Source organism: Rhinolophus sinicus, linkage group LG15 (genome assembly GCF_036562045.2).
Source record: "Rhinolophus sinicus isolate RSC01 linkage group LG15, ASM3656204v1, whole genome shotgun sequence".
Classification (NCBI taxonomy): domain Eukaryota; kingdom Metazoa; phylum Chordata; class Mammalia; order Chiroptera; family Rhinolophidae; genus Rhinolophus; species Rhinolophus sinicus.
In genome coordinates this window covers 41,267,602-41,295,543 of record NC_133764.1, presented here as the reverse complement: position 1 = coordinate 41,295,543, position 27,942 = coordinate 41,267,602, and the positions used below count along the sequence as shown (strand labels likewise).

At 53.2% G+C, this 27,942-nt stretch overlaps 1 protein-coding gene and 1 long non-coding RNA gene across 17 annotated transcripts in view; one reads left to right on the top strand and one right to left on the bottom strand.

Moving 5' to 3' along the window:
* B3GNTL1 (UDP-GlcNAc:betaGal beta-1,3-N-acetylglucosaminyltransferase like 1) overlaps positions 1 to 27,942 on the top strand; it is a 51,773-nt gene that overhangs the window by 12,436 nt on the left and 11,395 nt on the right. For 6 of the 14 annotated variants that reach the window (XM_019735507.2, XM_074319599.1, XM_074319597.1 and 3 more), the window contains 6 exons: positions 4,841 to 4,936; positions 16,715 to 16,810; positions 19,397 to 19,521; positions 25,822 to 25,957; positions 26,053 to 26,121; positions 26,500 to 26,620. In XM_019735507.2, coding sequence (XP_019591066.2) covers positions 4,841 to 4,936; positions 16,715 to 16,810; positions 19,397 to 19,521; positions 25,822 to 25,957; positions 26,053 to 26,121; positions 26,500 to 26,620 — 643 coding nt within the window. The remainder of the gene's footprint in view (positions 1 to 4,840; positions 4,937 to 16,714; positions 16,811 to 19,396; positions 19,522 to 25,821; positions 25,958 to 26,052; positions 26,122 to 26,499; positions 26,621 to 27,942) is intronic. The other 8 variants (XR_002137689.2, XM_019735510.2, XM_019735516.2 and 5 more) reach the window with 3 other exon arrangements.
* Positions 13,979 to 26,510, bottom strand: LOC141568829 (uncharacterized). Of its 3 annotated transcripts, XR_012492045.1 has the most exons (4): positions 26,292 to 26,510; positions 23,574 to 24,997; positions 22,154 to 22,268; positions 13,979 to 16,589 (listed from the first exon to the last, which is right to left on the bottom strand). It is a non-coding gene; the product is annotated as an uncharacterized LOC141568829 (long non-coding RNA). The 3 variants fall into 3 exon arrangements; XR_012492044.1 differs by lacking the exon at positions 13,979 to 16,589 and having other exon boundaries at positions 21,848 to 22,268; XR_012492046.1 differs by lacking the exons at positions 13,979 to 16,589; positions 26,292 to 26,510 and adding an exon at positions 25,841 to 25,978 and having other exon boundaries at positions 21,848 to 22,268.

Sequence of the window (27,942 nt, the reverse complement as noted above, 5' to 3'; positions counted from 1 at the left end):
CACACACGCGGTCCAGCCCTGCAAGGAGCACAGCCCGCATTTGAGCACTCAGAGTGCGTTGTCTCCGTGTGACGCGTGCCTGCTCATTCAGAGTGGTTTTCACACAGCTGTTTCCAGGCATTTAAAATACATTCCTCACTGAAACTCCTAAAGAATGCTGTTACCAGTGTTGACATTTCAGAGTGTGAGATACTTTCCGATATGTTGTTTCCCATTTTTTTTCATTTTCATATGGAAAAAATTAAACACAATTGGCTCACCGATGAGGGTACTTTGGGCAGTGCTCCACTCACAGGCTCAGATGGACCACGGTATCTAGGGACACATAAGGAATTTGGAAAAAATGCAATCTGTGTCAATTTGTCATAATCGTAATTAAAATGACCTTGGTTGCATTTGTGTAAAGTTTTATAAAGTTCTAGCTTAGAGCTTTTCCTGCTGATCCTCTAATTAAATTCCCCTGTAGCGTCCCAACGTTCAGCAGAAGCTGCCTCCTCCTGCCGTCCCTCTCCCGCCTCCTGCGTTGCTGGTTTTCAGTGGACACCAGGACGTCCTCATGGCCGGCTGGTACCAGAACAAAGCTGCTTTCAGAGGTGGTGACTGTGGGGCTGGGTTTATTAAAAATCATGACCTGCAAGAATCTTAATTTGCAGTTGCTGGTTGCTGCTTATGTCAATTATGTGTATAGTTAGTTTGGAAAGAATGACATGAATGCTAAGGGTTCGCTTGTCCTTGCTCACTGCTTTTTTAAGGCCATTTACAAGAAAACCATTCAATTATGAAGGAAAGGCCCCTGGGGCAGCAGCATAAGTGGCGCAGTTGCGTGTCCCCTGCAGAACTGTGGGCGCCATTAGGCAGTGCCTATTGCAGCATTTATCCGGCCACTTACTGACCGTTCCTGAGTGGCAGTCAGCTGTGGGACAGAATCGGGGTCTCCTGCACTAAGGCACAGAGGCTGAGTGCTGTGGTACGTAGTTTCAGGAGCACTGAGGCAGCAAGAAGGCGTCCTGGAGTTTTTCCACACATGCTGCCGGCTCTTCCCTGTGGCCTTGGGACACATGGACGCTTGAATGGTAGGGTGACGGACGGCAGGACTTCCCTACGTCCCCGGCGTCAGTGGCCCGGGAGCTCTATGTCAGCCACAAGCTCATGAACATCCTGCCTGGTGGCCCCGGCTTGTGGAAATGCTGGCAGGGTGGCAGGCACCTCCATCGTTGCACCCCCATGAGAGCAGAAGCAGGATGGCGCCACCACAGGCTTTGGCGAGGCCATACACGCCCTGGGTTCATTCAGACTGTCCGTGTACACACTGGTGCCAGGCCCTGCCGTGCCCCGGCCTCTGCCCTGAGCCTCTGAAGCCTCACGTGCCGTCAAATGCTCAGTGTCCCTCTCCTACACGGGCGGTGGGCTCTGCCAGCTGCCATGGAAGCAGGGTGGGGGCACCAGAGAAGAGCTTGGTGTGGCACTGAGGGTCCGCAGGGAAAAACAGGTCCATGCCCCTTTAAAGGAGAGTAAGGCACATAGGACGCCTCCCGCTCCCCTTCAGCTGTGGACCAGTGCTCACTGCCAGCCCCAGAAGCTCCAGTGTCACGCCAGCCCCCACCTAACCCTCTTTCTTGATGTGAGACCCCCCCCACCATGCGTGGTTCTAACTTCCGTCAGAAGCATGAGTGTGTAGGAAGGGTCTGGGGGAGGGGGCTCAGGCCTTCACAGTGGAAACAGCCTCAGTCAGCTCCCAACCCAGAAGCAGCCCGGCCGCCGACTCCCAGACTCCCTCGGTCTGGCTGGAGACAAAGCTCTTGGAGGGGCTGGGCGCACTTGGCCCATCTGTCACCCCACCCCCAGGCAGCTGTTTGTGACACAGTGGACCTGGGGCTGGGGGCCTTGGTGTTTGTGGATGGACGTAAAGCCCTTTATATTCACGTTTGGGAATACCTTTGACGTGGAGGATTCCTGCCTCACAGCTTTTGATCAACATTTTCCCCTCAAAATCTTTTCTGTTCAGCAATCAAATGCAAGCCAGTTTCAACAAGACCGGAAAATAGATATAATAGACAGTTAAAAACTATGTGTTGGGGCAGCCAGATGGCTCAGCTGGTTAGAGCTTGGGCTCTCAACAACAAGGTTGCCGGTTCAATTCTCACATGGGATGGTGGGCTGCGCCCCCTGCATCTAAAGATTGAAAACAGTGACTGGACTTGGAGCTGAGCTGCGCCCTCCACAATTAGAGTGAAGAACAATGACTTGGAGCTGATGGGAACCTAGAGAAACACATTGTTCCCCAAATAAAAAAACAACAAAAAAAACAACGTATGTGTTGGTCAGATGAGGTGTGCGGGGAAACCTTACCCTGGGCAGGTGACAGCACAAACCGTTCTAATTTACAATACGGAAGAGAATCCACAAAGAGAATTCAGCTCTATGTAAAATGAATATGCACCTATGGCCATGTGTGTTTTATCTAAGTGGAAAGTGGACAAAAGACATGAAAAGACATTTCACTGAAGTCAATGGACCGATGATGGCACGTACGCCGGGGGCCAGAGGTTTGACATGAAGAGATGTCAGGGGAAGGACATTGACGCTGGGAGCTACGGCCTCCACCCGCCTGGGTACAACTCAAACGATCCCGCAGCAACAAATGCTGGGGGTGTGAGGCTGAGCCACACTGTGGGGGAAAAAACGGTGCAGCTGCCCTGGGAAACAGTCTGGAAGTTTCTTTACAAAGTCACTATGCTGCTACCATGCGACCCAGCAGTGACACTCCTGGGCATTTCTCCCACAGAAATGAAGACTTATGGTCACACAAAAGCCTCTGTGAATGTTTGTAGCCGACGGATAGTGCTTAATAGTAACAAGACTAAAAATTCATGGTACTTAGGAATAAATAGTAATTTCCAACCCCACACTAGAAACATGCAGATGTCCTGTAGCAGGTGAAACAAACTGGTTTGTCTGCACTATGGGATAGTTTTAGCCAAAAAAGAACCAACTATTGTTACCCACGCAGCCTGGACGAATCTCCAGAGAACTGTGCAGGGGAAAAGCCAATCCCAAGAGGCTACAGAGTATGATCCCGTTCATACATCACAAAGACACAATTACAGCGTTGGAATAGCGGGTCGTCGGTGACGGAGGGGGGACGTGGCTGCAGGCATCTGAGGGTCCCTGTTCCCTGAGCCCAGTCCTGACGGAGCCAGCGCTTGGTTTTCAAGACGATTCTGTTAGAGAAGCCGTGTGAAGAGCACACGGGATCTCTCTCTTATTTCTTTTCTACATGTGAATCTACCATTTCCTCCAAAAAGAGTGTAATTAAAAAGCTCGACAACGAAAACACGCAAGCAAACGCCTGGCAACTCATCAGCATGACTGAATCAATACAATCCACACAGGGCAGCTCTGTACACTGGGCTGTGCCCGCCGTACACTGGGCTGTGCCCGCCGTACACTGGGCGGTGCCCGCCGTACACTGGCAGGTGCCCGCCGTACACTGGGCGGTGCCCGCCGTACACTGGGCTGTGCCCGCCGTACACTGGGCGGTGCCCGCCGTACACTGGGCGGTGCCCGCCGTACACTGGGCGGTGCCCGCCGTACACTGGGCGGTGCCCGCCGTACACTGGGCGGTGCCCGCCGTACACTGGGCGGTGCCCGCCGTACACTGGGCGGTGCCCGCCGTACACTGGGCGGTGCCCGCCGTACACTGGGCGGTGCCCGCCGTACACTGGGCGGTGCCCGCCGTACACTGGGCGGTGCCCGCCGTACACTGGGCTGTGCCCGCCGTACACTGGGCTGTGCCCGCCGTACACTGGGCGGTGCCCGCCGTACACTGGGCGGTGCCCGCCGTACTTTGTTAGAAAAGACACTGACCCCAGGACTTACAGACCACTCTGACTTTCCTCATGGCTTTCCTTGTTGGTCTGTGAGGTGGAGACAGCACACTCACGGGACCAGACGGTAGGTCACACCCACAGCCGCTGCCTGTGAGAACCTCATGGGGGGCTCCCCAAGGGGCAGATATCCCCCAGCTGCCACGCCCAGCCCTAAAGGGCATCAGGGCCCTGTTCTCAGCCTCTGCGGCCTGAGGCTGCTGGTGACGCAGGAGCACGACCCCTGGTATCTGCTGCAGGGAACAGCCCCTTCCAGACCCGCCTCTGGCTGTCTGAGGGACGCTTTCCCTCTGAGCTGTCTTAGTGACATCTGAACAGCCTGCAAGCGGGTCCTCCAGCAGAAGTGCAGGTGGCCCCCTAGATTCGAGGTGCTGCTGGGGGACGGGATGGGTGTGTGGAGAGAGGACTGTGGGGACAGTGAGGAGGCAGGGAGCGTGGGTGCTGAAGGACAGGGTACGGCAGCTGGTGTGCAGCCTCTGGCAGGGGGGTGCCCATCGGGTGGCCCTGTGGGTGCTGCCTGGCGCCTGGACAGGGAGGTGGCCGGGGTTGTGAGCTCTGAGCACTGCGACGCTTGTCTGTCTAGAGGAGGCAACAAGTGGCTCCGATTTGCTGCCCTGCAGGCGTAGAGCTGAGGCTCAGGAAGAGTTTCTGGGAGGTACTTGGTGTTTGAAGTTGCACATTGGTCATTTCAGTTTGAATGCATTGGGGGTGGGGAGGGTGTATGTGTGACAAGTTCTCAACCCAGTGGAGAGCAGGCTCACCGCTCGCCGCTGAGACAGGCACCGCTCAGGATCGTGCAGAACTCTGCCTGCCCCTCCTCCCCTCACTCCAGGAAGTTTGAACGCGACCCAGGTGTGCAGCTTGCGTCAGGTGACAGGTACACATCCAGGTGTGTGCATACATGTACTCACAGTGACGTTCTTCTCTGAGGCCTGGCTGTTGCTGTCTTGCAGATTATAGGGTGCCAGGTGAGGAGAGAGCCGCCCAACTCCACTGAACGGTATACACGTTGGATCAACCAGCTGGCGCCCGATCAGCTGCTGACCCAGGTATTCTTCTCCCTGGTCTGTGGGGTGGCCAAGGCCTCCAGGGAAGGGGTTCCAGGCAGATGGTGGCTGGACTGGGTGGGCAGGGCCAAGCTCTCGGGTTGGGAAGGAGTCCAGGAAAGGCTAAGTTTCTGGCCAGGCAGGGGCCATCCCCAGGACCCTGCAGCTGGAGGAGGGCTGGTCAGAGCTGTCCAGCAGCCGTCAGGAGCAGGCCCTGAGCTGGAAGGGAGGCGTGGGCTGTGATGGGCCAGAAACCCCTATGGGGCAGATGGCAGGAGGAGGTGCTCTGAGTGGATCCCATCCTGAGAGGAGTAATGGGGACAACAGGTAAACAACATTCTCTGTCTACCTGCCTTTAAAGAAGCTACTACCTCAGCACGTCAGGAGCCACACAATGCTCCATAACAGATCACCCCAAAACAGAGCCTAAAATAACCTTCAGCTCTTGGGCGTCGGCTGGAGCCCAGGTCTGCCCCGTCTGCCTCTCACCCAGCCAGGCCTCGGCTGCCCTGCAGGTGGCCGACCTCCAGACTCTGTGTCCAGGATGAGCAGTTCCCCAGAACCTCCCCACCACAGGTGCAGTGGGGAGCAGCCCCCACGCCCAGCCAGGCCCCTGCAGGCGAGCCTACCGTACAGGAATTGCTGTTTGACAGACTGAGTGCGGCATCAGGGGACTGAGCTGTGACGACGATTAGCCCCTGAAGTCAGAGCTGCTCCTCAGTGGGGCTCGTCCGGTCACTGAACTCCTGGGGGCTCCGTCCACCCGTCTGTCTGGGCCTCGTAGCCCCTCGCAGGGTCAGGTCACACGCCTGGGTGATGGGAATCCTGTGCCCCTCCCTGTTGGGTGCCGCCAGTTTTGCTTCTGTCACCAGACCTGTGTCACTAGCTTTCCCCACTGTGCTGGTTCTCACACACCGTGAGTTTGCATTTGCGTTTTCCGGTCCTGTGACACTGTCACCTTTGTTAGTGTCTGGTGGCTTCACAGCTGGAGAGAAGAGCGAGGCTGTCTGGGGCTATCAGCCCTACGAGGCCTGTCCGGGCTGTGAAGGTTCTGGAAGGACTCAGCGCGGCTTCTAACCAGCACCGACATGGTCCCGACTCGGATGCTGTTGAGGGCTGGCACAGAATTGCATGTTGCTCTGTCTCTCTCCGTGGTACTTGGGTGTCAGCAGTGGGACTCGTGAGCTCTCGTCACACATGGAGAGGGCACCAGGATTGCACCCCTGCCACACTTCTCCTGGTCCTTCATCCGCGGACAGGGCCAGCCGAGGGCTTGTGACCAGACACTTGGCCAGGACACGGACCGCTGGTTTCTTTTCTGTGTTTCGGAACAAAGAACCACAGCTGCCTCCGTGGAGAGCTAGCAGGCACCTTCTGGTTCTTACAGGCAGTGGAGAAGCTTCTGGCCCATAGTCAGCCGTGGTCCCCGTGTGCGATGGGCTTGGCTTTGCACAAGGGCTGTTGGAAAGGCCCACCTGGTCCCCGGTGAGGAGGGGGCAGCCACCCCCAGAAGAGACCTCTGAGCTACGTTTGATTTGCTGGTAGGACATGACTCATGCAGAGACTATGGAACTAGACACTGAGGGTGTAATGCAAATGGAGAAGCACCGTTTCAACCAGAAGTACGAGTTCTGGGCCAAAGGCTAACAGGAAGCCCGAGTTATCAAGCAACATAGAAGTAACTGAGGTGGAGGCCTCTGCAATAGGGTTTTTCTTCAGCAAGTTAGGGGAAGGTAAAGTCTAACGGTTCTCCAGAGAACTGAGAAAATGTGCCTTACCTGAGCCATTTCCCACTGGTACTGCTGCGGAAGCCACTGCTGCGGAAGCCACTGCTGCGGAAGCCACTGCTACTTTAGTGCGGGGTCTGTCGTGTCTGCGCTATCACAGTTGGGAGCTGTGAGCAGCATGGCTCGCCTTGGTGTTAGGTGTGTCTACTTGAATGTCTGAGTCGGTCTCACGAGGTAGAGTTAGATCAGGTGCTATCAGGTTAGCCCTGTGCCAGCTGCACACATGGCCTGGGGCAGGTGCCACCCTGGAAACGCACCTGGTTTAGGCAGTGCCCAGTTTCCGCCTTCAGTGAGGAGCTATTCCCAAGGGGCCTGCATCTCCCGAATCCGTGGGGACAAGGGAGAGGCCAGGCCAGACCCCCTCCCTGCCTCTGAGGCTGACCCTGGGCGTCCTGGCAGCTGGCAGGACGGGCGGGCCCTTCCCCAGGCCAATGTTCCGGCTCTGGCTGCCTGAGTGGCCTGTCTGCTCTGTGTGTACTAGCTGACCACAGGAGGGCAGGCAGGAGAAGAGTGTGTAGTGCACCCCCTTTCCCGGGTCCCCCTGTCCTTGCCCTCTACACCTCCCTCTGGGTGTCTTAGCCCGCTCGCGCTGCCATTACAGGTAGAACAGACATTCACTCCTCACAGTCCCGGAGGCTGGCCGTCCACGGGCAAGGTGCCGACAGGGCTGGCCTCTCCTGAGCCTCTCTCCGTGGCGTGCAGATGGCCCTTCCTCTGCGCTCATGCCTGGGTCTGTTCCTTTTGGGAGGACAGCATCTCGGATCAGGGCCTCACCTTGACCTCATGTAGCCTGGATGACCTCCCTAGAGGCCCCAGTGGGGGTTGGGCTGCTGCATAACTTGGGGGGACACAGTCAGTCCTCCGCACTTGCATACCCTTCTTGGCTCCTTCTCAGCCCCCGGGGGCCCCCAGTCTGGGCCTCCTGCCCGTCTGGGCCCCACCCGGACACAGTGGTGTGGACACGGCTGCGCCAGGCAGAGCTGCTATCTAACTGCACCCCCACCACTTCTGGTGTCCTGTGCGGTCCACAGCGTGGCTGTCACGCACTTTCTGCCCTGTCTCCACAGCGCTGAACAGGTCGGTGTGAGTGTAGGTAAGAAAGATGCAAAGCCCGCCTCTCACACACACTCTCAGTTTATTCCAGCGTGTCAAGGAGTGAAATCATCCCCACAAGCAGAATTTCTAGAGTGGGAGATTACCTAAGACAGCGCTTTGCTAAACCGGGCTCCCCGACTTGCTCCTTCAGGAAGGAGCTCCAGGACGAGAGTTTCCGACTGTGCCTTTTCTCCATCCACTTAACGGAGTCTTTCCCAGAGCCAACATTTTTAATTTTGATGCGTTCCAGCTGATGAATTCTTTTTAATGGGTTGTGCCTTGGATCGGCGTCTTAGAATGCTTCAGCTACCTGTAGGCCACAACGATTTTCTCCTAAAAGTTTCAGTTTTACCGTTTACATTGAGAGTTGTGGTTCATTTTAAGTTGATTTTTAAGTCAAGGTTTGTTTTCTCTACAAATGTCCAAATGTCTTTGCACTGTTTTTGTTGAGAATACTACCTTCCTCTGTAGATCCACAGACAGGCTTCGGGGCCTTTGTCAGAAGTTGGTTGGCCATGCTTGTGTGGGCCGGTTTCTGGACTCAGTTCTGTCCCATTGGCCTGTGTCTGTCACTTTGTGACACCACTTACCTGCAGTAGCTGCAGGGTAAGTTCAAAATCAGGCAGTGTGATTTCTCCAACCTCATTCTTCTTTTTCAGAATTATTTTCGGTTATTCTTCCTAGATATGTTTTTTCCAACTAAGCAATTCTCCATTTCTGAGTAGACACTGACCGGTGTCCTACAGTCTAACTCAGCCCTGACACCCCAGTTGGAGACAGGTTAAGGGCTCAGTCCCACAGGACCTCCCCAGCCCCTTTCAGCGCCAATCGCAAGTCCATGTCGTCGTCACCTGTGCCTCTGACCCACTGGCTCTAGGTGGGAGGTTCCCGCGACCCCTCCTGGGGTCTGATTAACTTGCTAGAGCGGCTCCCAGATCTCGGGGACGTTTCCTTCTTTCCACTCCTTTGTTATGACGGACGTGATGAAGAGTGCAGGTGAACAGAAGATGATGCACAGGGAGGGGCCTGGAGGGTCCCGAGTGCAGGAGCTTCTGTCCCTGTGCCACCCCCGGCGTGTGGGTGTGTTTGCTGTCCCAGAAGCTCGTCACCTCGTGGTGTGCACGCGTTTTTATAGAACTTAATCCGCTGCTCCTTCCCCTTCCTGAGGTCAGTGGCTGGGGCTGGAACTTCCACACCTCTGATCACTTGGTCTTTCTGGTGACTAGCCCCATCCTGAGGGTAACACAGGGGCCCACTTGAGTCACCTCAGTAGGGGCTCCTCAGGAATGACCGGACACTGCTGGTACTCAGGAAATTCCAAGGGTCTCCGGAGCTCTGTGCCAGGAGGTGGGGACAAAGGCCCGTGTTCCTGGCTGTACCACACCCTTTTGGGCACATTTTAGACTCAGCCTGTCCCTCTGCACAGAACCCAGCTGGGATGTGACAGGAATTGTGTGACCCCAAGGGCCAGTCTGGGGTGAGCTGGCATCTTTCCTGCGCTGAGGGCTCCCACCCACGGAGTGCTTTGTCCCCATTGGTTGAAATTATGTTTTAAATTGCCTTTTGTCATTAGCATTTTGTAATTTTCAGCATCTTTTGGAGCAATTATAAATGTGTTGTGTTTTGGTTTTGGTTTCTGTTTGTTCATTGTGAACATATAGGAAGATATTCTGATTCTGTCTCATCTCAGTCAATTTGGGTAGTTAGTGATTTTTGAGGAGTTGATCCATTTAATCTTAACTGTCATGTTTTTGTGCTTAGGGTTATTTGATGGTAGTCTTTAAGCTCCTTTTGGTGTCTGTGTGTCTGCAGTGATATTCCCTTACTTCTGATAGTAGTGATTGGGGTCCTCTCCCTTTTAAAAATTAGTCTTGCTAGAGGTTTGTCAATTTTTTTGAACTTTTCAAAGAACCGGCTTTTGGTTTGTTTAATTTTCTCTGTTTTCAACTTCATGCATTTCTGCTTTATTCTTCCTTCTGCTTGCTTTGGGTTTATTTTGCTCCTTGTTTTGCTAGTTTCTTATGGCAGGAGCCGAGGTTTTGTGTTGAGACTTGGCTGTTCTAACCTACGCGTCCGGCGCTCTGAGCTTGCTTTACACTTAAACCGCATCACACAGGGTTCACTTCAGTGTGTGTCATTTCCCTGAGATTTCCTGCTTTATCCCGGATGGTTTACAAGTGCGGGGGTTCTTGCGGCTGCCGCTTCCGCGTGGGGCCCGCACGGGAGACAAGCCAGGCACCTTGCACATGTCACCTGTCCGGCCACTGGGACCTCCGGGTGACGGATCGTCTTCATTCCACTGTCCGACCCGAGCAGGCTGCTCCCTCGTGCAGCTGTCACACTGCAGGTCACTGGTGGACCTGGGAAGAAAGCTCTGGTGGCTTCACCCCGACTGGCCCCTCCCGTCCATACCGGAGTGGGTGCGGTGGCCTGGCTGCGGGGCCTTCCGTCCGCTGCGTGACCTCTGACGCTGTTTTTCCGTAAAATGCGAGGGGTCAACCACAACACCCAGACCCTTCAGGGCAGAGTGTTCTGTGACACACTCATCTGAAGATATTGAACAAAACTAAGTAAGGTGGCTTCTGGCCTATTTAGAAGACGGTGTGTGATTGACTTTGGTCACGAGGGCTCTCTCCTGCCTGCCTGCAGGAGCTGGCCCCTGGCACACAGGTGACACCCTCTCTCGCTGTCACTCAGTGGGTCCCTGCGGGTCTGAGAGAGCTTCTCCCCTCCATCCGCAGCGTCTACAGCACGATGTTAGAACCGCATGGCTTGTGTAAAAAAATTGAATTCCACATATGCATTTATCTCGCCAGTGCCTTTTCCTGAAAAGGTGGCTTCAAGCTCACTGGTTTTTACCTAATTCTAATCAGTCAGCATGCATGACGTTTAAAATCTCACATAGTTAGAACGGATTATACTGTACTGTTTCTCTTCATTTTCTCGTTGAAAGGGAGTGTGATAAAGCAGTGCGTGTGGTGTAGACCCATATAAACCACCAACTTTCAGCCTGTTAGAATAGTGGTTACTCACAACTTGCCCTAAAACACTGAGAACGGGAGCTTCACATCCCTGTCTGTCTGTGTTAGGTCCAGAAGCCATAGGTTTAGGATTTCACAGCAAAGTTTATTCTTGTTGCTATGTGGGTGTTAAAATATCAGAATACTGGAAAATTTGTTATCTGTCTAAAGCTAGTCTTCCAACAAATTAGAATTTAGAAGGAAGGATAATAAACCACAGGAATCTGGAAATGAGTCATCTAAACTTTGCTCTTTTTCTCTAAGGTTTCGTATCACTTCCTGGTAAGATAAGGCTAATAAGGTCTGAATTCTGTGACCTGCTTCGCATTCTTTAGCACAAGGGCTTCTCCGTTTCAAATAAGCGCTGAGCTCATGTAACGTTCACAACCCGTACTTTTCCTTACCGTTCACCCTGAAAGCATTTGCAAGGGTCTGTCTGTATCCGTCTGTTCCTGACGCACCTCTCGAGAACTAAGGACGAAGTTTGTCCTCAGCTCACGGAATCTGTTCAGTTTGTTTTATGTTTGCCCCGAGGCACACTGGGATGGATTTTTAACGTTTGTGAGCTACATAGAATTTGTTTGCAAAGTGCACTTTTCTGTTGGTGGAAAACATGAGCGAGCCCCAAACTCTCTGGATCCCAGGGAAGCAGCATGGGCTTGTGAGGCCTCGCTTGGCAACCCCTCCTTTTGGACAAAATTCTAAGAAACTGGGTTATCTGATTTATCAGTTGGTGACACATCAGAACTAGAGGAGGGAGGGGACACTTGAGAGTGAAAAGAGGAGACAAAAAAAATCTTATGAAAGGATTAGAAAGCCCCGGCACGGTCTCCTGGCGCGGAGGGGTGGCGGCAGGCGGCAGCCGCGGTGCCCTGCGTGGCCCTGCGCGGGGCAGCGGGTGCCCTTGGCGACGAGCAGGGCGCAGCCCGGCCGTGAAGACCCGCTCCGCTCCGCTCCGCACCCGGCCCCGGGCGACCTGCGCTGGGCGGCCTCAGGCAGAGGGTGCTGCTCAGAGGGCCGTGGTGCTGCGTGTTTGCACGTGGCGTGGCTGCGCGGCTGTGACCCTGGACTCCGGTCGGGCGCGTAGCCGCCTCCTCGCGGCCCGGAGCGCCCTCTGCTGGGCCTTTCTGTGTTGACATCTGAGCAATAGACAGTTACTCGCACTTCACCTGGACGTGTAAGAACGTAAAAAAATCACAGCGAGGGCCTGTTATGCCTCTCGGGTCTATTTCATTTGGAATTTAAAACCCCAAGATTTCTGAGTTTGTTGGGGGCTGTCGCTGCCACTTTCTGCCCCGTTTACTCAGAGACCCCACCGGTGGGGGAGGCAGGAAGGGGAGACACTGGCCTGTTCCAGGCTCAAGCAGTCAAAGAAGCAGTTTTAATGTTAATGGAAGCCAAAGCTCCACTCCTTACAGCCGGACTAGGGGCCGGCAGGGGTGTCGTGCTGCCTGCGTTGTAAATAGAGTTCTGTTGGCACCCACTGCCAGGCCCATCGCCTCCCCACTGCCCAGCGGGCCGAGTGCCGCCGCCAAGCTTCTGCTCCGGCCCAGAGCCCGACACACCAGGATCGGGTCCGCTGCTGGGTCAGCTTGTCCACTGAGCTGGGCAGTGGTGCGGTCAGGGGCGCAAGGTTGGGGCCGCGGGGGGGGGGGGGGCGGAGGCGGGGGGGGGCCAGCGCGGGGCGGGGCCAGCGCAGCACGCGGGGCGGGGCGGGGCCAGCGCAGCACGCGGGGCGGGCGCGGGGCCAGCGCAGCACGCGGGGCGGGGCGGGGCGGGGCCAGCGCAGCACGCGGGCCTCTGCGCCGCCCACCTGCGTATTTTCACCTTTGCCTTCACATCCTCCCTGGAAGTCTGAGCCCCGGCCGCGTTCTTGTGAGGCTTTCTCTCCCCAAGAAGTCGGACCCCGTGCATTGGGCGGCTGCATTCCCCTTCCTTGGGACAGCAGTGCGTCCCAGTAGTTGGTCTGTCCTTTTCCTGGTGGAACCGTTTTCCATTGTGTGCGCCCACTGTTCCCTAGTTCGTGGACACTGGGTGACCGCCACTTGTTGGTCGTTGTGAAGAATGCTGCTGTGAGTGCTGCCCCACCTTGTCTACCTGTGTCCCCTCCTTCTGTTCTGGGAGCACTGAGAGTGGCACTGCGGGTCACTCAGTAACTTGATGCTTAACTTTTGGAGGGGCTGCCAGGCTGTTTCCACGCAGTGCGACACGATATTCCCACCAGCCACTCGTGAGGAGGCGCCAGCATTTCCACGTCCTTGTCAACACTTAGTACTTCCGGGGTCTGTTTGTTTTTTATAGTGGCCATTCTACTGGGTGTGACAGGTGCGTTTCCCCAACTATTGGTGATGTGGAGCCTCTTTAGGTCCTAGTGGCCGTTTGTACGTCCATCGTCTTTGGGAAGTGTGGGTTCAAGTCCTTTGCCCATTAAAAACTGGCTTATTTGTCTTTTTGTTGAATTCTAGGAGCTCTTTATATATTCTGGATACTAGATCCTTATCAGATATGTGGATTCAAAGTATTTTCTCTCCTTTGAGTGACAAAGTATTGTCACTCTCTTCATGGTGTACTTTGAAATACAAAAGTTTTTAATCGCTCGTGCTATGGTGTCATATCTAAGAAACCATAGCCTGATCCAAAGTCACAAAATGTTTCCTTCCAAGAGTTTTATAGTTTCAGTTCTGACATTCGGATCTGTAATCCGTGTTAATTTTCATATTTGGTGTGACGTGAGGGTCCACCTTCACTCTTTATGTGCAGAGTGCAGTGTTCTCAGCACCATTTGTTCGAAAGACGTCCTTCCCCCATTGGGTGGTCTTGGCCCCTTGTTGAAAATCAGCCAACCACGTGCAGCTGGATTTTGGGATTTCTGGGCCCTCTTTTCTGTTCTGTTGGTCTCTGTCTCTGCCAGAATCGCACTGTTTTAATTCCTGTAGCTTTGTAGTCAGTTTTGCAACTTACTTTGTGGGAAATGTGAGTCCTCCAACCCTCTGCTTGTGTTTTTAAGATTGTTTTGGCTATTTTGGTTCCCTTGAAATTCTATGACTTTTAGGATGGGTATGATTTTGGGTTGTGGTCTCACCCTTCCAGATGCCCCAGGGCGCTGGTGCCGCTGTGCACACATGTGGCCTCCTGAGAACGTGTGGCCAGGCACGCCATGGGTGGGGATTTATTAGGATTTTACAGAAGGTCTTTATTTAACATGTTGGAGTAGCAGAGTCACAGTTTTTCTCTATAGGGAAAAAAAAATCACCAAAATGAAATAGAGGTCTTTGGGAAAATATGATAATATATAACACTTTCTGAGAAGATACATATTGACACCACCTTTCTGCCCTTGGCTTCCCGCCCTCACTGCAGGGCTGGTGAGCTGTGTACATGTCACACCACGCTACCCGTGGAAGCAGGGGGTCCGCCGTCGGTCTGGCGCCGCTCCTGGTCGGGGCTGTCTCTTGGGTTCAGCTCAGCCACTCATGTCTCACAGAGCGTGATGTTTGTTGGCAGGCTGGTGCCAACGCTACACATCTTTGGGGACGCTGGGCGGTAGGTTGGTACCACAGAAGGACTCAGAGCTCCAGGGCAGCTGCCTGTCCTCAGTCCCCTTTGATTGGCACCGTCATTCCACATTTTCAGGGGGATGCTGTGCTGTATCAGGCAGGTTTCCAGAACTGCTTGCTGCCCTCATTCCCTGGGCCCAGGCAGCACAGCTCTCCCTCCTGCCTTGGTCCCCCAAGACCCTGGGCAGTTCAGGGAGGAGAGCTCGGGGGATCCACCCACGATGGCCCTGATACTCAGCCGATTCTGGGGAAGGCTGTCTCTGCTGTCTCTACTTTCTTGATCGTGTCCTTTGAAGCAAAGACTTGAGTTTTCATGCAGTCCAAGTTACCTCATTTTTCCTTTGCTTGCTCCTGCTTTTGGTGTCCTATCTAGGAAACTGTGGCCTGATCCTGGGTCCTGAGATTTACACCCATGTCTTCCCGAGAGTCTTACAGTTTGAGCTGGTGTAGGCCGTTGACTCCTTTGCACTAGTATCTGTAGACTATAGATATTAAGTCGTTGACATGTGGACGTTCAGCTGCCCCAGCACCAAACTGTCTCGACGTCCTTCTGAAAGTCATTGGGACAGAACCGTGTGGGTTTATTTTGGAACCTCAGTTCTGTTCCATTGACACCTGGATCTTTCTTCTGTTGGTGCCAGTTTTGATGATTTAGCTTTGCTGTCAGTTTTGAAATTGGTTAAGTGTGAGTCTCCAGCTTTGTTCTTTTTCAAGGTGGTTTTGGTGATCTGGGTCCTTTGCATTTCCATGTGAACTTGAGGATCAGTTTATCATTTTCTGGGGGAAAAAGGCAGCTGGAATTCTGGTTGAATTTGCAGCTCAGTTGGCGAGCATCACCATCTAAACAGTATTCAGTCTTTCAGTTCATGACAATGGGATGTTTTTCCATTTCTTTATGACTTTAATTTCTTTCCAGGATGTTTTGAAATTTTCAGTATATACGAGTAAGTCTTGCACTTTTTTGTTGAATATATTCCTGAATGTGTTTTGATGCTATTGTAAATGAAACCTTTCCTAATTTCATTTTGGATTGTTTATTGCTAGTGTATAGAAACAACTGAGTTTTGTATGTGGATCTTACATCCTGCACCTTCACTGAACTCTGTTAGCACAGAAAGTGTGTGTGTGTTTAGGGTTTTCTACTTATACGATTGTGTCACCTGTAAATACAGTTTTACTTCTTCCTTTCCAAACTAGAAATGGAGTCCCGTTTACTTATTTTCTTTTCTAACTGCTCTGTCTAGCACTTCAAGCGCAGTGTTGAATAGAAGTGGTGAAAGCAGACACTCTCGTCTTGTTCCTCATCATTTCACCATTTCAGTGTGTCAGCTGTGGGGTTTTGCTAAATGCCCTTTCTCGGGTTAAGGGGGTTCCATCTGCTGCTGTGGTGACTAGTGTTCTCAGGAAAAGGTGCTGGATTTTGTCAGGTGCTTTTTCTGCGTCTGTTGAGATGATCATGTAACTTCCACCCTTTGTTCTATTAAATGGTATTTTTACCTCCGTCTTTTGTCATGTGTTGAACAAACCTTCCATTTCTGGGAAGGGCCCATTTGGGTCTAGTGTAGAATCTTTTTCTATGATGATGGACTGTTTGCTAGTATTTTGTTGAAGATTTTTGCCACTGTATTCATAAGGGATAGTGGTGTGTCGTTTCCTTGTGATATTTTTGACTGGCTTAAGTGTCAAGAAAATGCTGGCTTTGTAGAATGAGTGAGGAAGTGTTCCCTCCTTTTCTGTTTTCTGGAAGAGTCTGTGAAGGATTGGCACTAAGGCAGGTGAAGCCATCTTGTCCTGGGCTTTTCTGTCAGTATTTACTACGCTTTCATTCTCTTTCTTGCTCTAGATCCATTCAGATTTTCTGATTCTTCTTGAGTCAGTTCCATGGTTTGTTTCTTTCTAGGAATTTGCCCATTTCATCTGAACTGTTATATCTAATCATCTAATCGTTTTGTGCTGTTTAAGTTTCTTCTTCTCACAATCAAAAGCAGCTCGTTTCCTTTGATTGTCATACAGCTCCACCATCACTCAGAAGCAGGGAGGAGGGCTCCTTAAGACAGCCAGGGAGCATTAGCCGGGAATGGGGCCTGGGGTCGGGCTGGGTTCCTCGGCTGATGTCCATGGGCCCGTCCCTCTGCCTCTGTGCCTGGGGAGGCTGGACGCCATTGATCTGGCAGGACAGTCCCTTCAACGCTTGCACCTACAGAGAAGGGACACACAAAGTAGTTTGTCACCTTCTGCATGACACTTTGTGGGAAATAAATTGTAGGGTGTTTGTGACAAGCTGTTGTTCTCTTTTAACTCTGTCCTGTTAACTGCTTCCAGGTTTTTACATCCCACGGCCCGACTGTGGTCATGCCCACGTGGTTCTGCTCTCGCGCATGGTTTTCTCATGTCGGCCCCTTCGACGAGGGAGGGCGGGTAAGTGTTGGTCCCCTGTGGAGTCTCTGGGTTTGGGGGAGGCGCCCTCATTGCTGGGAGTGGGTCCCCCACACCTTCCCTGCCCGTGGTGGGTGCCATGATCCAGTTGGGGGCCCAGGGATTAGGAAGCTGCCCCCCCAGCCCTCCTCCTGCGGCTGTGCCCCCCCAGCCCTCTTCCTGCCGGCTGTGCCCACCGTCCCTGGAGTAGCTGGGCCAGGGCCCACGTTTGTTTTGCCAAAAGCAAGGGATTTCTGTGTAAAGGCTGCGGGTGCCTGGGGCACCTGCGCCTGACTCACACCTGCCCTGGCCCAGGCCCCAGGTTACTTCATGCTGGTTTAAGAGCTGTTTGTGGGAAAGCTTAGGCTGTGGATGGTGGCAGAGGGGCCACTGTCCTCTGCCTGTGGGAGGCGGCCCCTGCCTGCTGTGTCCAAACTGGGCCTCGTCCCTCCCTGTATCCTCACGGGCAGGGGAAGGGGGCGTGCTCACCTACTGGCACTCCGCCCGCCCTGGTTTCAGCCTCTGGCTCAGAATCGGAAACCTGGCCGCTGACCTCACTCTTCCCTCCCCAGACAGTCGTACAGTGGAGGCTCCCACACCCAACTGAGAAGTAAATCTTAGTTATTTAGTGTGTTGTCCCTACACCCCCCTGAAACTGGCTTTCAGAACGTGGGGTCTCGTCTTCATGGCGGGATGGCATGGACCAGGTGTGTTAAGGCCCCACTGGTTTTCCCCATTTGACTTTGGATGCCCGGGACCTGCACTGCTGGGCGGGGAAGGTGGGAGCCTGGACTACAGAGGCTGGTGGAGGGTCTGGGAACAGGAGACCCCCAGACCATAAGTGGGGGCAGTGACTCAGGCCTGGGCTCCACCGTCTGCCCCGGGACCTTGGCCATGGTCTTTCCGGCTCTGGGCCTCGTAACTTCCTCCGAGAGGCTGCAGTTCTTAGCCGTGGAGAGGAGGGCATGGGACTACTGCAGCAGGTGACAATGGTGCAGAGGGGGAGGGCAGGATGACATCCAGCTGCCAGGCTAAGGAATTTGGATGTCCCTGTAGGCAAGTACTTCAGGCCCTTAAACGCGACAAATAACCACAATGGCGTTCCGTTGTTCACAACGTGGCTCCGCAGGGCATGTCTGGCTTGGGTGGGGACAGCATGTCACGGCTGCTACAAGCACTGCCTGCGCAGAAACACTGCCCCCAGTGCCATTTTCAGATTGCTGTTGTAGCTGCTGGAAAGACTCCTGGGCCTGACTTGCTGTGTGAGAGAGAGGGGTGCACCATGCCCTGGGCGGTGGGTGTCCCGTAGCCCTGTGTGAGCTGCCGTAGCTCAGACTCCCGCCGGCAGCCGTGTCGGGCCTGCTGTCCCACCCACCTGGTCCCAGTCGGAGCCCGTGGTTTCCCGCCGTGTTGGTCTGCGTTTCTGGATGACTGATACTGTGGAGCAGTGTCTCGCGTGCTGATTGGCTGTGTGATGTTATGCAGTGTGCGGTCCTTGCCCAGGTTTCCGCGGATGGGTGTCTTCGCGCTGAACTGTTGTCTGTCAGACATTTGCTGGGGGGTATTCGCCCCCATTTTTGGTGTCTGTACTCTGGGATTTCCCTTCACTGGCACTGGTTCTGCTCGTCCCAAATTCTGTCCTGGATATCAGAGCAGTAAGACTGGCCTTCCATCCTCGTTTGGCCTGGGCAGCCGCAGGCAGACTAGGTGTGCTGGGGTGTCACTGACCCCACTGAGGCCGGTGCACACGGGCCCAAGCTGAGGATACACTTGGCCCAAGGAGCTGGCAAGGAGGTGTCCGAGGGCCCGTCTTCCCTGAAGGTGACAGCCACTGGGTTGTGTTTGCACGCCGAGACCTCAGAGGCCAGCTGAGCCACCCCCTCTAGGCACCTGGCGGCCTCGGAGAGGCCGAGGTTAAGTGCTGTGGGCTTCGCTGGGAACAGTCAGTTTGGCCATGCCTCGCCTGGTGCGGTGTGTCCTGGCGGTGTCCCTGGCCGTCACTGGGCTCTGCTGGCTGATGCACCTTTGGTGACCTGCTGAGAATGCAGAGGTGGGTCCTGACTCACCTGACTGTCGAATTTAAAAAACAGAAGGGAAGCCGGTCACGGGCCCCAGTCAGCACTGAGGTCCGCCAGACCCCCACCCCCAGCTGATTCTGGCAGGGTGGCCGCAGGCTTTCACGCTGGGCCTCTGGGGTGAGCCCTGACCTGAGTGGAGGGCGGGCTGCCCCTTCCTCGACTTGTGCCGACTGGGGGAGGGGCCTGCGTTCCCTCAAGGCGGGAAAGCCCGGTGAGAATCTCCACTGCACCCTTCGGACACAGGGCTGCCAGCCTTTGGGGTTCAAGCTGGAGGCTGTGAGTGGGGTGACACTGGGGGCTCCGTCTGCCCCTCTGGCCCAGCCGCCACCTCTCTTCTCCTCCAGCACCTCTTGTCCGAAAGCAGCTTCGTGGGGGTGCTCCTGCCCAGTGACGTCCGCATGCTGGGGTCCCGGGCCACGCAGCGTGGGGACCCAGGCAGGACCCAGTGTCCAGCTGCCCGGATGCACGCTCTCGCAAAAGCGTTAGACGCAGCGTTGTCTCTCATCCGCAGGGCGTGCCCGAGGACCTGCTGTTCTTCTACGACCACCTGCGCAGGGGCGGCGGGGTCGTCCGCGTGGACCAGAGCCTGCTGCTCTACCGCTTCCGGCCTGGTGCGGCCACACAGTCCATCCTGGAGTACGTGGGGTGGGGCCTGGGCCGTGGGCGGGGCCCAGGCGGGTGGGGCGGAGACACGGACCACCGGGCTGGGTCTGATGTGGGTTACAGTGAGGGCTGGGTGTCCCTCCCCAGGACAGCTGACTAGACAGTGGCGAGCCACCCCAGGCTGGCTGCTGAGGACCGGGTGAAGGTGCGGAAAATGCAGGGAGCAGGAGAAAAAGAAGGGGTGCGTCTTCATTGCTTTACTTGGAGCTGTGTTGCGTCTGTGTGCACGTCCGTGTGCGTGTGCGTTTCATTTTTCTCACAGTCACAAGTGTGATTCCTCACCATCATGACACTGTTCCCTTTTGGGGAAGGGAAGAAAGGGGCCTTCAAACAGGCCTGTTGCCAGGGGAGTCTGAATGTCAAGAGCTCGAGGCAGGCACGTGCACCCCCGCCTCTGGAAGTGGAGCTGACTCTTCTTTCCCTGGAGGGTGAGACTTGTCGGAAGGTGTGGCTTCTTGACTGGGACTCCTCTCTCCTGGGAGGTCTAATATCCACTTACACTGAGGGGGTGATGCCCGCTGTCTCCGTGGGTGTGAAGCCAATTTGGGTGTGGGGGCCCCAGATTGCAGCATTCATCCTGACTTGGGAGGGCCTCCAGCTCTCGCATATGTGCTGTTCAACATGAAAACTTAGCTGTTTTGTCTTCTAGCTTTAAGCAAAAGAACTTGATTTCTCTTGTCTTGTTAAAGCTGAACTGTGAGAGCTTCAGCAGAGCACCATTGTTTGGGAATTTGTTGTCTTGAACCTGACTCAGTACAAGTATGATGTGCACTCATGGGGAATAGGTCCTTTCACAGGAGGACATAACAATCGGAAATGTGTATTTCCCGAATCACAGAGTTTCAAAATACATGAAGCAAAAACTGACAAATAAAGGGAGAAACAGAGAAATCCACAATGACTGTTGGAGATTTTAACACTCCTATTTTAGTAACTGATAGAAGAAATAGGTGGGAAATCTGTAAGGATGCAGAAGATATGAACAGCTCTATTAACCAACTTGACCTAATTGACATTTACGGAACGCTCCACTCAGATGCAGAATACGCATTCTTTTAAAGTACAACATACGATAATTTGGACCAATAAACAAATCTGAATAAAATTGAGATGATTGCAGTCATACAGGATACGTTTTATGTCCACACAGAATTGAATTAGAAGTTATTAAGTCGTCTTGAAAATCCAAACTATTTGAAAATTAGCAACCAAGGGGAAAAAATCAGAAAGGACATTGGAAAAATTTCAGTTTGGTGAAAATTAAAATTATTATGTCAACATTCATGGAATTTAGTTAAAACAGAGTTTATAGTAAATTTTTATGGCTTTAAAAGCTTATATTATAAAAGAGGAAACTAAGCAATTATCTAAGTCTCCACCTTTAAAAGTTATTAAGGTAGTGGCAAAGTAAACCCCAAGTAAATAGAAGAAAAGAAACAAACAGCAGAAGATGATGAAATTGAAAATGGACAGTCAATACAAAAAAATCAGCAAAACCAAGAATTGACAGCTTGAAATACAATAAAATCGACAGACCTTGAAGTAAAATAAAATTGATAGACCTCTATCTAGCAAGATTGAGTTTTAAAAGAAAATACCAATTGCCAATATATTTTGAATGAAACAGAGAACATCACTACAGAGCCAACAGATATTTACAGTATAAATAATTAAAAATTAGATTTATAATTCTAAAACTTTCCATAAAGAGAAGCCCAGCCAGATGGCTTTACTGTATTCTATCAAACATGTAAGGAAAAGAAATAATACCAATCTTACATGAATTCTTTAAGAAAATAGCAGAGGAGAATGATCTGTTGGGTGTTGGGAGGGAGCTCTAACTCACCCCACGAGACTCGCATGGCTCTGATACCAAAATGCTACAAGAACATTACAAGAAAATAAAATTATAGCCCAGTATCCCTTATGAAAATCAATGCAAAAGTCATTCACAAAATATTACCAAGTAAAATTCAGAAGTATATATGAAAAGATAATACAAGTCTGATTTCACATTCAAAAATCAAGCAGTATGATTTACTGCACGAACAGAATAAAGGATAAAAAAATCACGATTAACCCAGTAGATACAGGAAAGGATTTGACAAAATTCCATACCCGTTCATGATTTTAAAAAAAATCTCAGCAAACTAGAAACAGAGGAACTTTTTCAATCTGATAATATCTACACAAACCTACAACTAACCTCTTACTTATTAAAGACTGAAAGTTTTCCTTCCTAAGATCAGGAGACAGCAAGGTCTCACTACTTCCAGTCAACATTGTAACGGAGGGTCAGTGCAATACAATAAAAAGCCTTAGAAAGGGGAAGTAAAACTCATTATTTGTAGCTGGCATGATTGTGCTTCCTAGGAAATAAGAACTAGTAATTTAGCAAGTTATCCAGGACACAAGTTCAAGATAGACACACATACACATACATACACTTTCAATGAACAATTAAAAATGCAGTTTAAAAAATGTACAATGGCTTCAAAACTGAATGATTACGGAGTAACTTTAGCAAGATATGCATATATCTAAAAACTACATAAAATTGATAAGGGAAATTAACAAAAGCCTGTAATTAGATGGCGAGACATACCACATTCATGGTTTGGAAGACTCCGGATTAATATCAGGGTTCTGTAGACTGTAGATTCAGTACAATCCCAGGAAAAGTCTCAGCTGGCTTCTTTGTAGATATCGACAATCTGATTCTAAAAATCACAGGGAAAAATCAAGGGATTCAGGGTCGCCCAAACAACCTTGAAGTGAACAAAATTTGAGGACTCACAGCCTCACTTTAAGATGTACTCTGAAGCTACAAGAACCATGAAGATGTGAGTGGTAGCATAAAGGTAGGCAAACTGATCAATGAAGCAATAGAGAAGCCAGAAATAGACTCACAATTATATAATCAATTGATTTTCAACAAAGACTCCAAAGGCGCTCAATGGGAAAAGGAAAATATTTTCAACAAATGGAAAAAACTTCATATCCATATGGAAAGAAAAAGAATCTCACACTATATAGAAAAATTAATTCTAGATGGATCTTAGATATAAATATAGAAGCAGCTAAAATATAAAGCTTCCGGAAGAAAACATCAGGGAATATCTTCACAACTTTGGGATAGGCAAACATTTAATACAGAAAACACCAGAATCATCAACCATTTGAAAACTGATAAACTGGACTTCATCAAAATTAAAAACTTTGGCTCATAAAAAGACACCATTAGGAAACTGAATCGGCAAACCATGAACAGGGAGAAGATACACTCACCACACAGTAATAAAAATGAAACTTAATAAAAATAGGCAAAATACTTCCAATGGACACAGTTCACAAAGCAATAATGTCCAATGGTCAATGAGCCCGTGGAAAAGTGTCCGTTACCCTCAGAGGAATGCAGAATAAACCCGCTGCACACTCACTACAGGTTCAAATGAATGTGTGGCAATTCCAGGTGGTGACAGGGACAAGGGCCAGCCGGGACGTCAGGCTGTTCTCAGGCCTGGAAGCGTAGCCCTCCTTGGAAAACTGCTTGGCATTTTCTTATTAATTAAATTGAGATCTGCCCTGTCACCCAGCCACTCCATGTCTAGGTGTGTATTCGAGAGAAACGAAAATGTTGCCCAAGTGTTATGAATGCTAAGAACTGGGAACAATCCAGCTGTCCATCAGAGGATGAATGGAGAAACACATTCTGCAGTAACGGAATGCTCAGCATTAAAATAAAACAAACTACTGACGTGCAAGAACGTGGATTAAGGTCCCAAACCTGTGGGTGGTGAGAAGCCAGACACAGAATCACGCATGCTGGGGGTGCTGCTACACCGTCTTCCGGCAGGTGGGACATGGTGGTTTTCTCGGGAACGGGGCACATGGGGACTTCTCGGGGTGATGGAAATGCAGCTCGTGGGGTGTGGGTCTCGTGGATAGATGTTCATCGTAACCCCGACCCGTACCTACACTTCAGATCCTGTATAAATTACACCTTCTTTAAGAATTTCACATACCTGACGAGCGTTTCTTCAGGGAACCCCTCCCCACTGTAAATGGAGCTGGAAATGGGGGTGAGTAAAGCCCTGAGGTGGTTGGCTGGGCACGAGCTGGAATCTCTTCCATCTGGTCCTGAAGCTTCACCTGCGTGTGTCCCTGGTGTCCTGGGGAGTTCAAGTGAAGGGATCTTTCCGGACGACGGGTGGTGGCCTGGGGTGTGGCGGGTGCCTGCGGTCTGGGGGGGCCCAGGCAGCCGGCCCAAGGCCTCGTCGTCCTGGTCCTGTTTGCACAGGAAGCCTGTCTTTGATGTTGAGGCCTCTCTTCCCTGTTTGCAGCATGAGCTCTGCCACCCACAGCACGAAAGAAGTGACCGCATGTTAGTTTGTGTCGGATTAAAGTCTTGGAGCTGTGAGTGGGGAAACCTGCGAGCAGCGGGCTGGTCGGAGCTGGTTCCCTCAGACTCAACGCCCTCCACCTGATGCGTGCCCTTGTTATTTCACATTCAGAGCAGTCAGCACTGATGTCATTTCACTGAAATGCCTCAGGCATCCAAAAGGCATAGAGCAGTGATGTCTGTGAGGTGACCCGTTTCCCGCCCCGTAAGCCTGCTGTCCCCCCGCAGCCCCACTCAGCACGGTCGGTCCTGAGCCTGGCGGTCAGTGTTCCCTCCATTTCTTTATACTTTTACTCTGTGCAGTGCCTCTCTAAACAGTCTCCTTTACCTCTTTGAAAATGTTATGTAAATGGTAGCATTCTGCTTATTCTTCCTGAAAATTGTGTTTTTGCTGAACTGCTGTTGAGCTGTCCCGTGTTGTGTGTTCCCCGCTGAGGTGCTGCGGGCTGGGCGCAGTGCAGTGATGTGGCTGTGACACAGCCACTGCTGCCAGAAAGTTCGGAGACACCAGTCTGGGTTTGGGGAAGCCTGTGCGCTGCTGCCTGCACTGCCGGCTCGGATACCCTGAACCAGCAGACCCCTCCCAGTGCCCCCGACCCTGGGCCGCCCTCCACGTTCTCTCCTTGAAAGGCAGAAGCGTTACAAGTAACTGTGTCTGAGGCTGGCAGTTTCTTTCTTGCTCAGGATTCGTTTGCTAGACCTTAACTTGCATGACGTTTACTGTTCTTGTTTTTAGAAACTTCTTTCCTTTTCTTGGCTGTCAGTGAAGCTGCATGTTGCGTGATGTTTCCTTGGCTTGGAGTGTGTTGAGCTTGCTCATTTCTTTCCCAAATAAGGTGCCACGTGGCCAGGCTTAGGGAGGCAACCTCTTCCGAGCCCCAGTAACGCTGCCCACATCGCAGCCGCCAGCACAACTCTAATCAAAGCATCCAGTTTAAAATGGCAGGTGACAGGGTGGCCAGTTAGCTCAGTTAGTTAGAGCGTGGTGCTGATAACACCCAGGTCACTGGTTCAATCCCCGCATGGACCACTGTGACCTGCGTCCTCCTTAAAAAAGAAAGAAAAATAAGTAGGTGGATGGACAACAGTCAGAACCTGCCTGATAGGAAGACCGCACTGTTCTGTGAGAACTGGGCCCCAGGTCCCTAGCCAGGCCCGGACCCACCCACAGCTGCTCCCTGGCAGTGCCCGGTGGGGCATTCAGAAGCTGTGGTCACCTCAGGAACGCGTGGGGCAGGGCTGCCCGGAGGGCAGGGCAGCAGTGGCCTCTGCGCCTGAGGACGTGTCCTGGGGACACGGCTGTCTGAGACACAGTCACAGGAAGGGCTGGGAGGTGAGGACCTGCGCAAGGTGCGAACTCTGCTGTCATAAAGCGGCGTGCAGCCCTCCCTCACGCACAGGTGTCTCTGGGAAAGACTGAGGTCAGGTTTGGTCTGCCACGTGCACAGAGAACCAACCCCCTTAGCGTCCAGATTCTCGGGTGATAGCCTCAGTCTGTGACGTAGGGCCTGCAGGGTCCCTGGGCCCTCCCTGTGCGTCTGGCCGTGCTAACCTGGGGACAGCTGAACCTGTGGGGGCTCGGGCAGCGGCAGACCACCCTGGCCAGGCCTGGGCCTCCAAGTCTTCAAGCAGCAGTGGCCGTAAGGGTGGACATGGTGTTCTGGGTTCATTGGCTCATTCAGCCAACAGCTGGTGAGTGCTGAGTGCTGGGGGCTGGATGCAGGCCAGCTGCCCCAAGGGGACGCAAGGACCAGAGTATGTGGACGGGGACATGGACCAGGGACCTGCTGGGCTGGGCCGAGGGCGGGGGAAGGGCAGGAGGTGGGGGAGCAGGAGGCCCTGCCCGCCGGGTCACACCCCTCCCCCCACAGGAGCACCATCTGGACCCACCGAGTCTGCTTCCTGGAAGAGCGGGCTTTGCGGCACTGGGCCACCTTCACCATCTGGAACGCGGGCCGGCAGGGCCGCCGCCTCTACCGCAGCCTGTCGGAGGGGGTGCGGCGCAAGGTGGGGTCCCCTGTGTGCCTCCCCCTGCCCCTGCCCCCGTGCCCCACACCACTGGCACTGTCCCTGAGGCTGGCGTCCTGTGTCCCCTCCCGCAGGTGGTTGCTTTCTGTGATGTGGACAAGAAGAAGATCAAGAAGGGCTTTTACTGCTACGAGGAGTCGCAGGTGAGTGGGAGTCCCGGGGGCTTGTCCATCCACGGGTCGTCCACAGGACGCCATCCTGGGCCTTGTGCGTGCACACTGCCCCGGGCTTCCTCCCTTGGGAAAGGCCACATGGGCCCGGACAGCTGCCAGGCACCTGGGGGTCCCTGGGCCCCAGAGCGACCTGTACTCACTTTGTCTTTCTGCGGGAGAGCGCTCATGGTCCCGGCTGCTCTGTCATCCACCCGGGGCTGGTTCTACGGTGGCTGCAAGGTGGCGGGGGGGTGATGGATGCCGGGTCCTGCCCTGGATGGCCGCAACCTGGGCACCTGTCTGAGCACTTCCAGTTGTGAGGTGCAGGGGGTGCAGGCGGCACACGCCCCCCGTGGCTGCTCTTGGCAGGAGTGTGCCGTCCCCAAGCTGCGCCCACAGCCCTCGCCTCCCGCAGGAAAGGCCGAAGCCCCGGGTGCCCGTCCTGCACTTCCGAGCTGCCCGGCCACCCTTTGTCATCTGCGTGAAGCTGGTGAGTATTGGGCGGGGCGTGGGGCACGATGACCGTGTGACGGTGACAAGCCCCAGTCGTGAGGTGGTGGACACCTGGCTACGGTCATCCACTCTGTCTTAGGCCAGCTGTGGTCTCGTGTCCACCGCAGGCCGTGGGGGTAACAGTCACTCCGGCCAGACCTGGGGCTGTGGGAGGAAGAGGCAGTCGTGGTGCCCTCCTGAGACGGGCTGCATTTCTGTAAAAGCAACTCTTACTGGACACGTGCAGCCACATCCGCATGAGATGCGCTTGTCAGGACACGGGGTAGACACATCCCTGAGGGCTCAGGGGAGAACGCGGTTGCTGAGAAGCACCTCAGCTATGCACCCTGGTGACCGCTGTGCTGCGTGTCCTCTGTGACCCCAGGGGCACGGTGCCCGCAGCTGAGCCTTTTTCTCGGCTCCGTGCTGTATGTTGGGGACCCAAGTGAGAGACCAGGACCCCCTTCTCGCTCACCGTGTGGCTGGGTTGTTGAAATCACTTTCCGAGTAACATGCCGTCATCGCATGTCCCCCACGATGAAATCTGTCAGGGGGTTCTGGGCCATTCATAGCCTGGTGGTGGGGACAGCATGGCTGTGACGTTCTCGTGACTGAGCAGACACGAAGGGTCTGTGGCCCTCAGGTCTCAGAAGGTGCCCCCCCCCCCCGTAGGTGACACAGTGACTCGTGGGCCCCACCTCGGAGGAGGCTCAGGCCTGCGCCCCTCGGCTGTTGGTCTCACTGATTTGCAGGAGTGACTTTGTCCATTAGTGTGTGACAGTTTTCTCGCAGTTGTGACTTGTTTTTTCAGATTCTTCCCAGAAAAACTTCAGTCAGAAAAGCATATTCTCATTCATATGTGTACATATATGTGTGTGTGTGTGTGTGTGAAGTGTCATCTCTCACATTTCAGTCCTTAATCTACCCCAACTATGAAGCCCAGGTCTGCTCGGTGTGGGGGGGGGGGCTGTGCCCCAGACGGTCCCTGAGAGGGGACGGGCGTTGGTGGGTGAGCAGGGCCCTGTGCTGTGCTGTTGGTGGTCATGGGAGGAGATACAGATGGGGACACAGGTCACTGCTTCCGGCAACTTCTCAGCTGTGCGGGAGATTGCACCAGACCCACAGTAAGCGGGGTGCACAGCCAGAGGCCTTCCTGGGGGCAGTGGCTTTTGGGGCAGGGTGTTCATTCCTCCAGTCGGGCAGTGGCAGAGAGGAGACAAGCAGGACCACCCTGGTGCCCCCACACATTTCACAGCAAAGCTCCGTCCAGTCCACGGCCAGGGTCTCTGAGGACGTCCTGCATGTGCTGCGGGGCTCGGA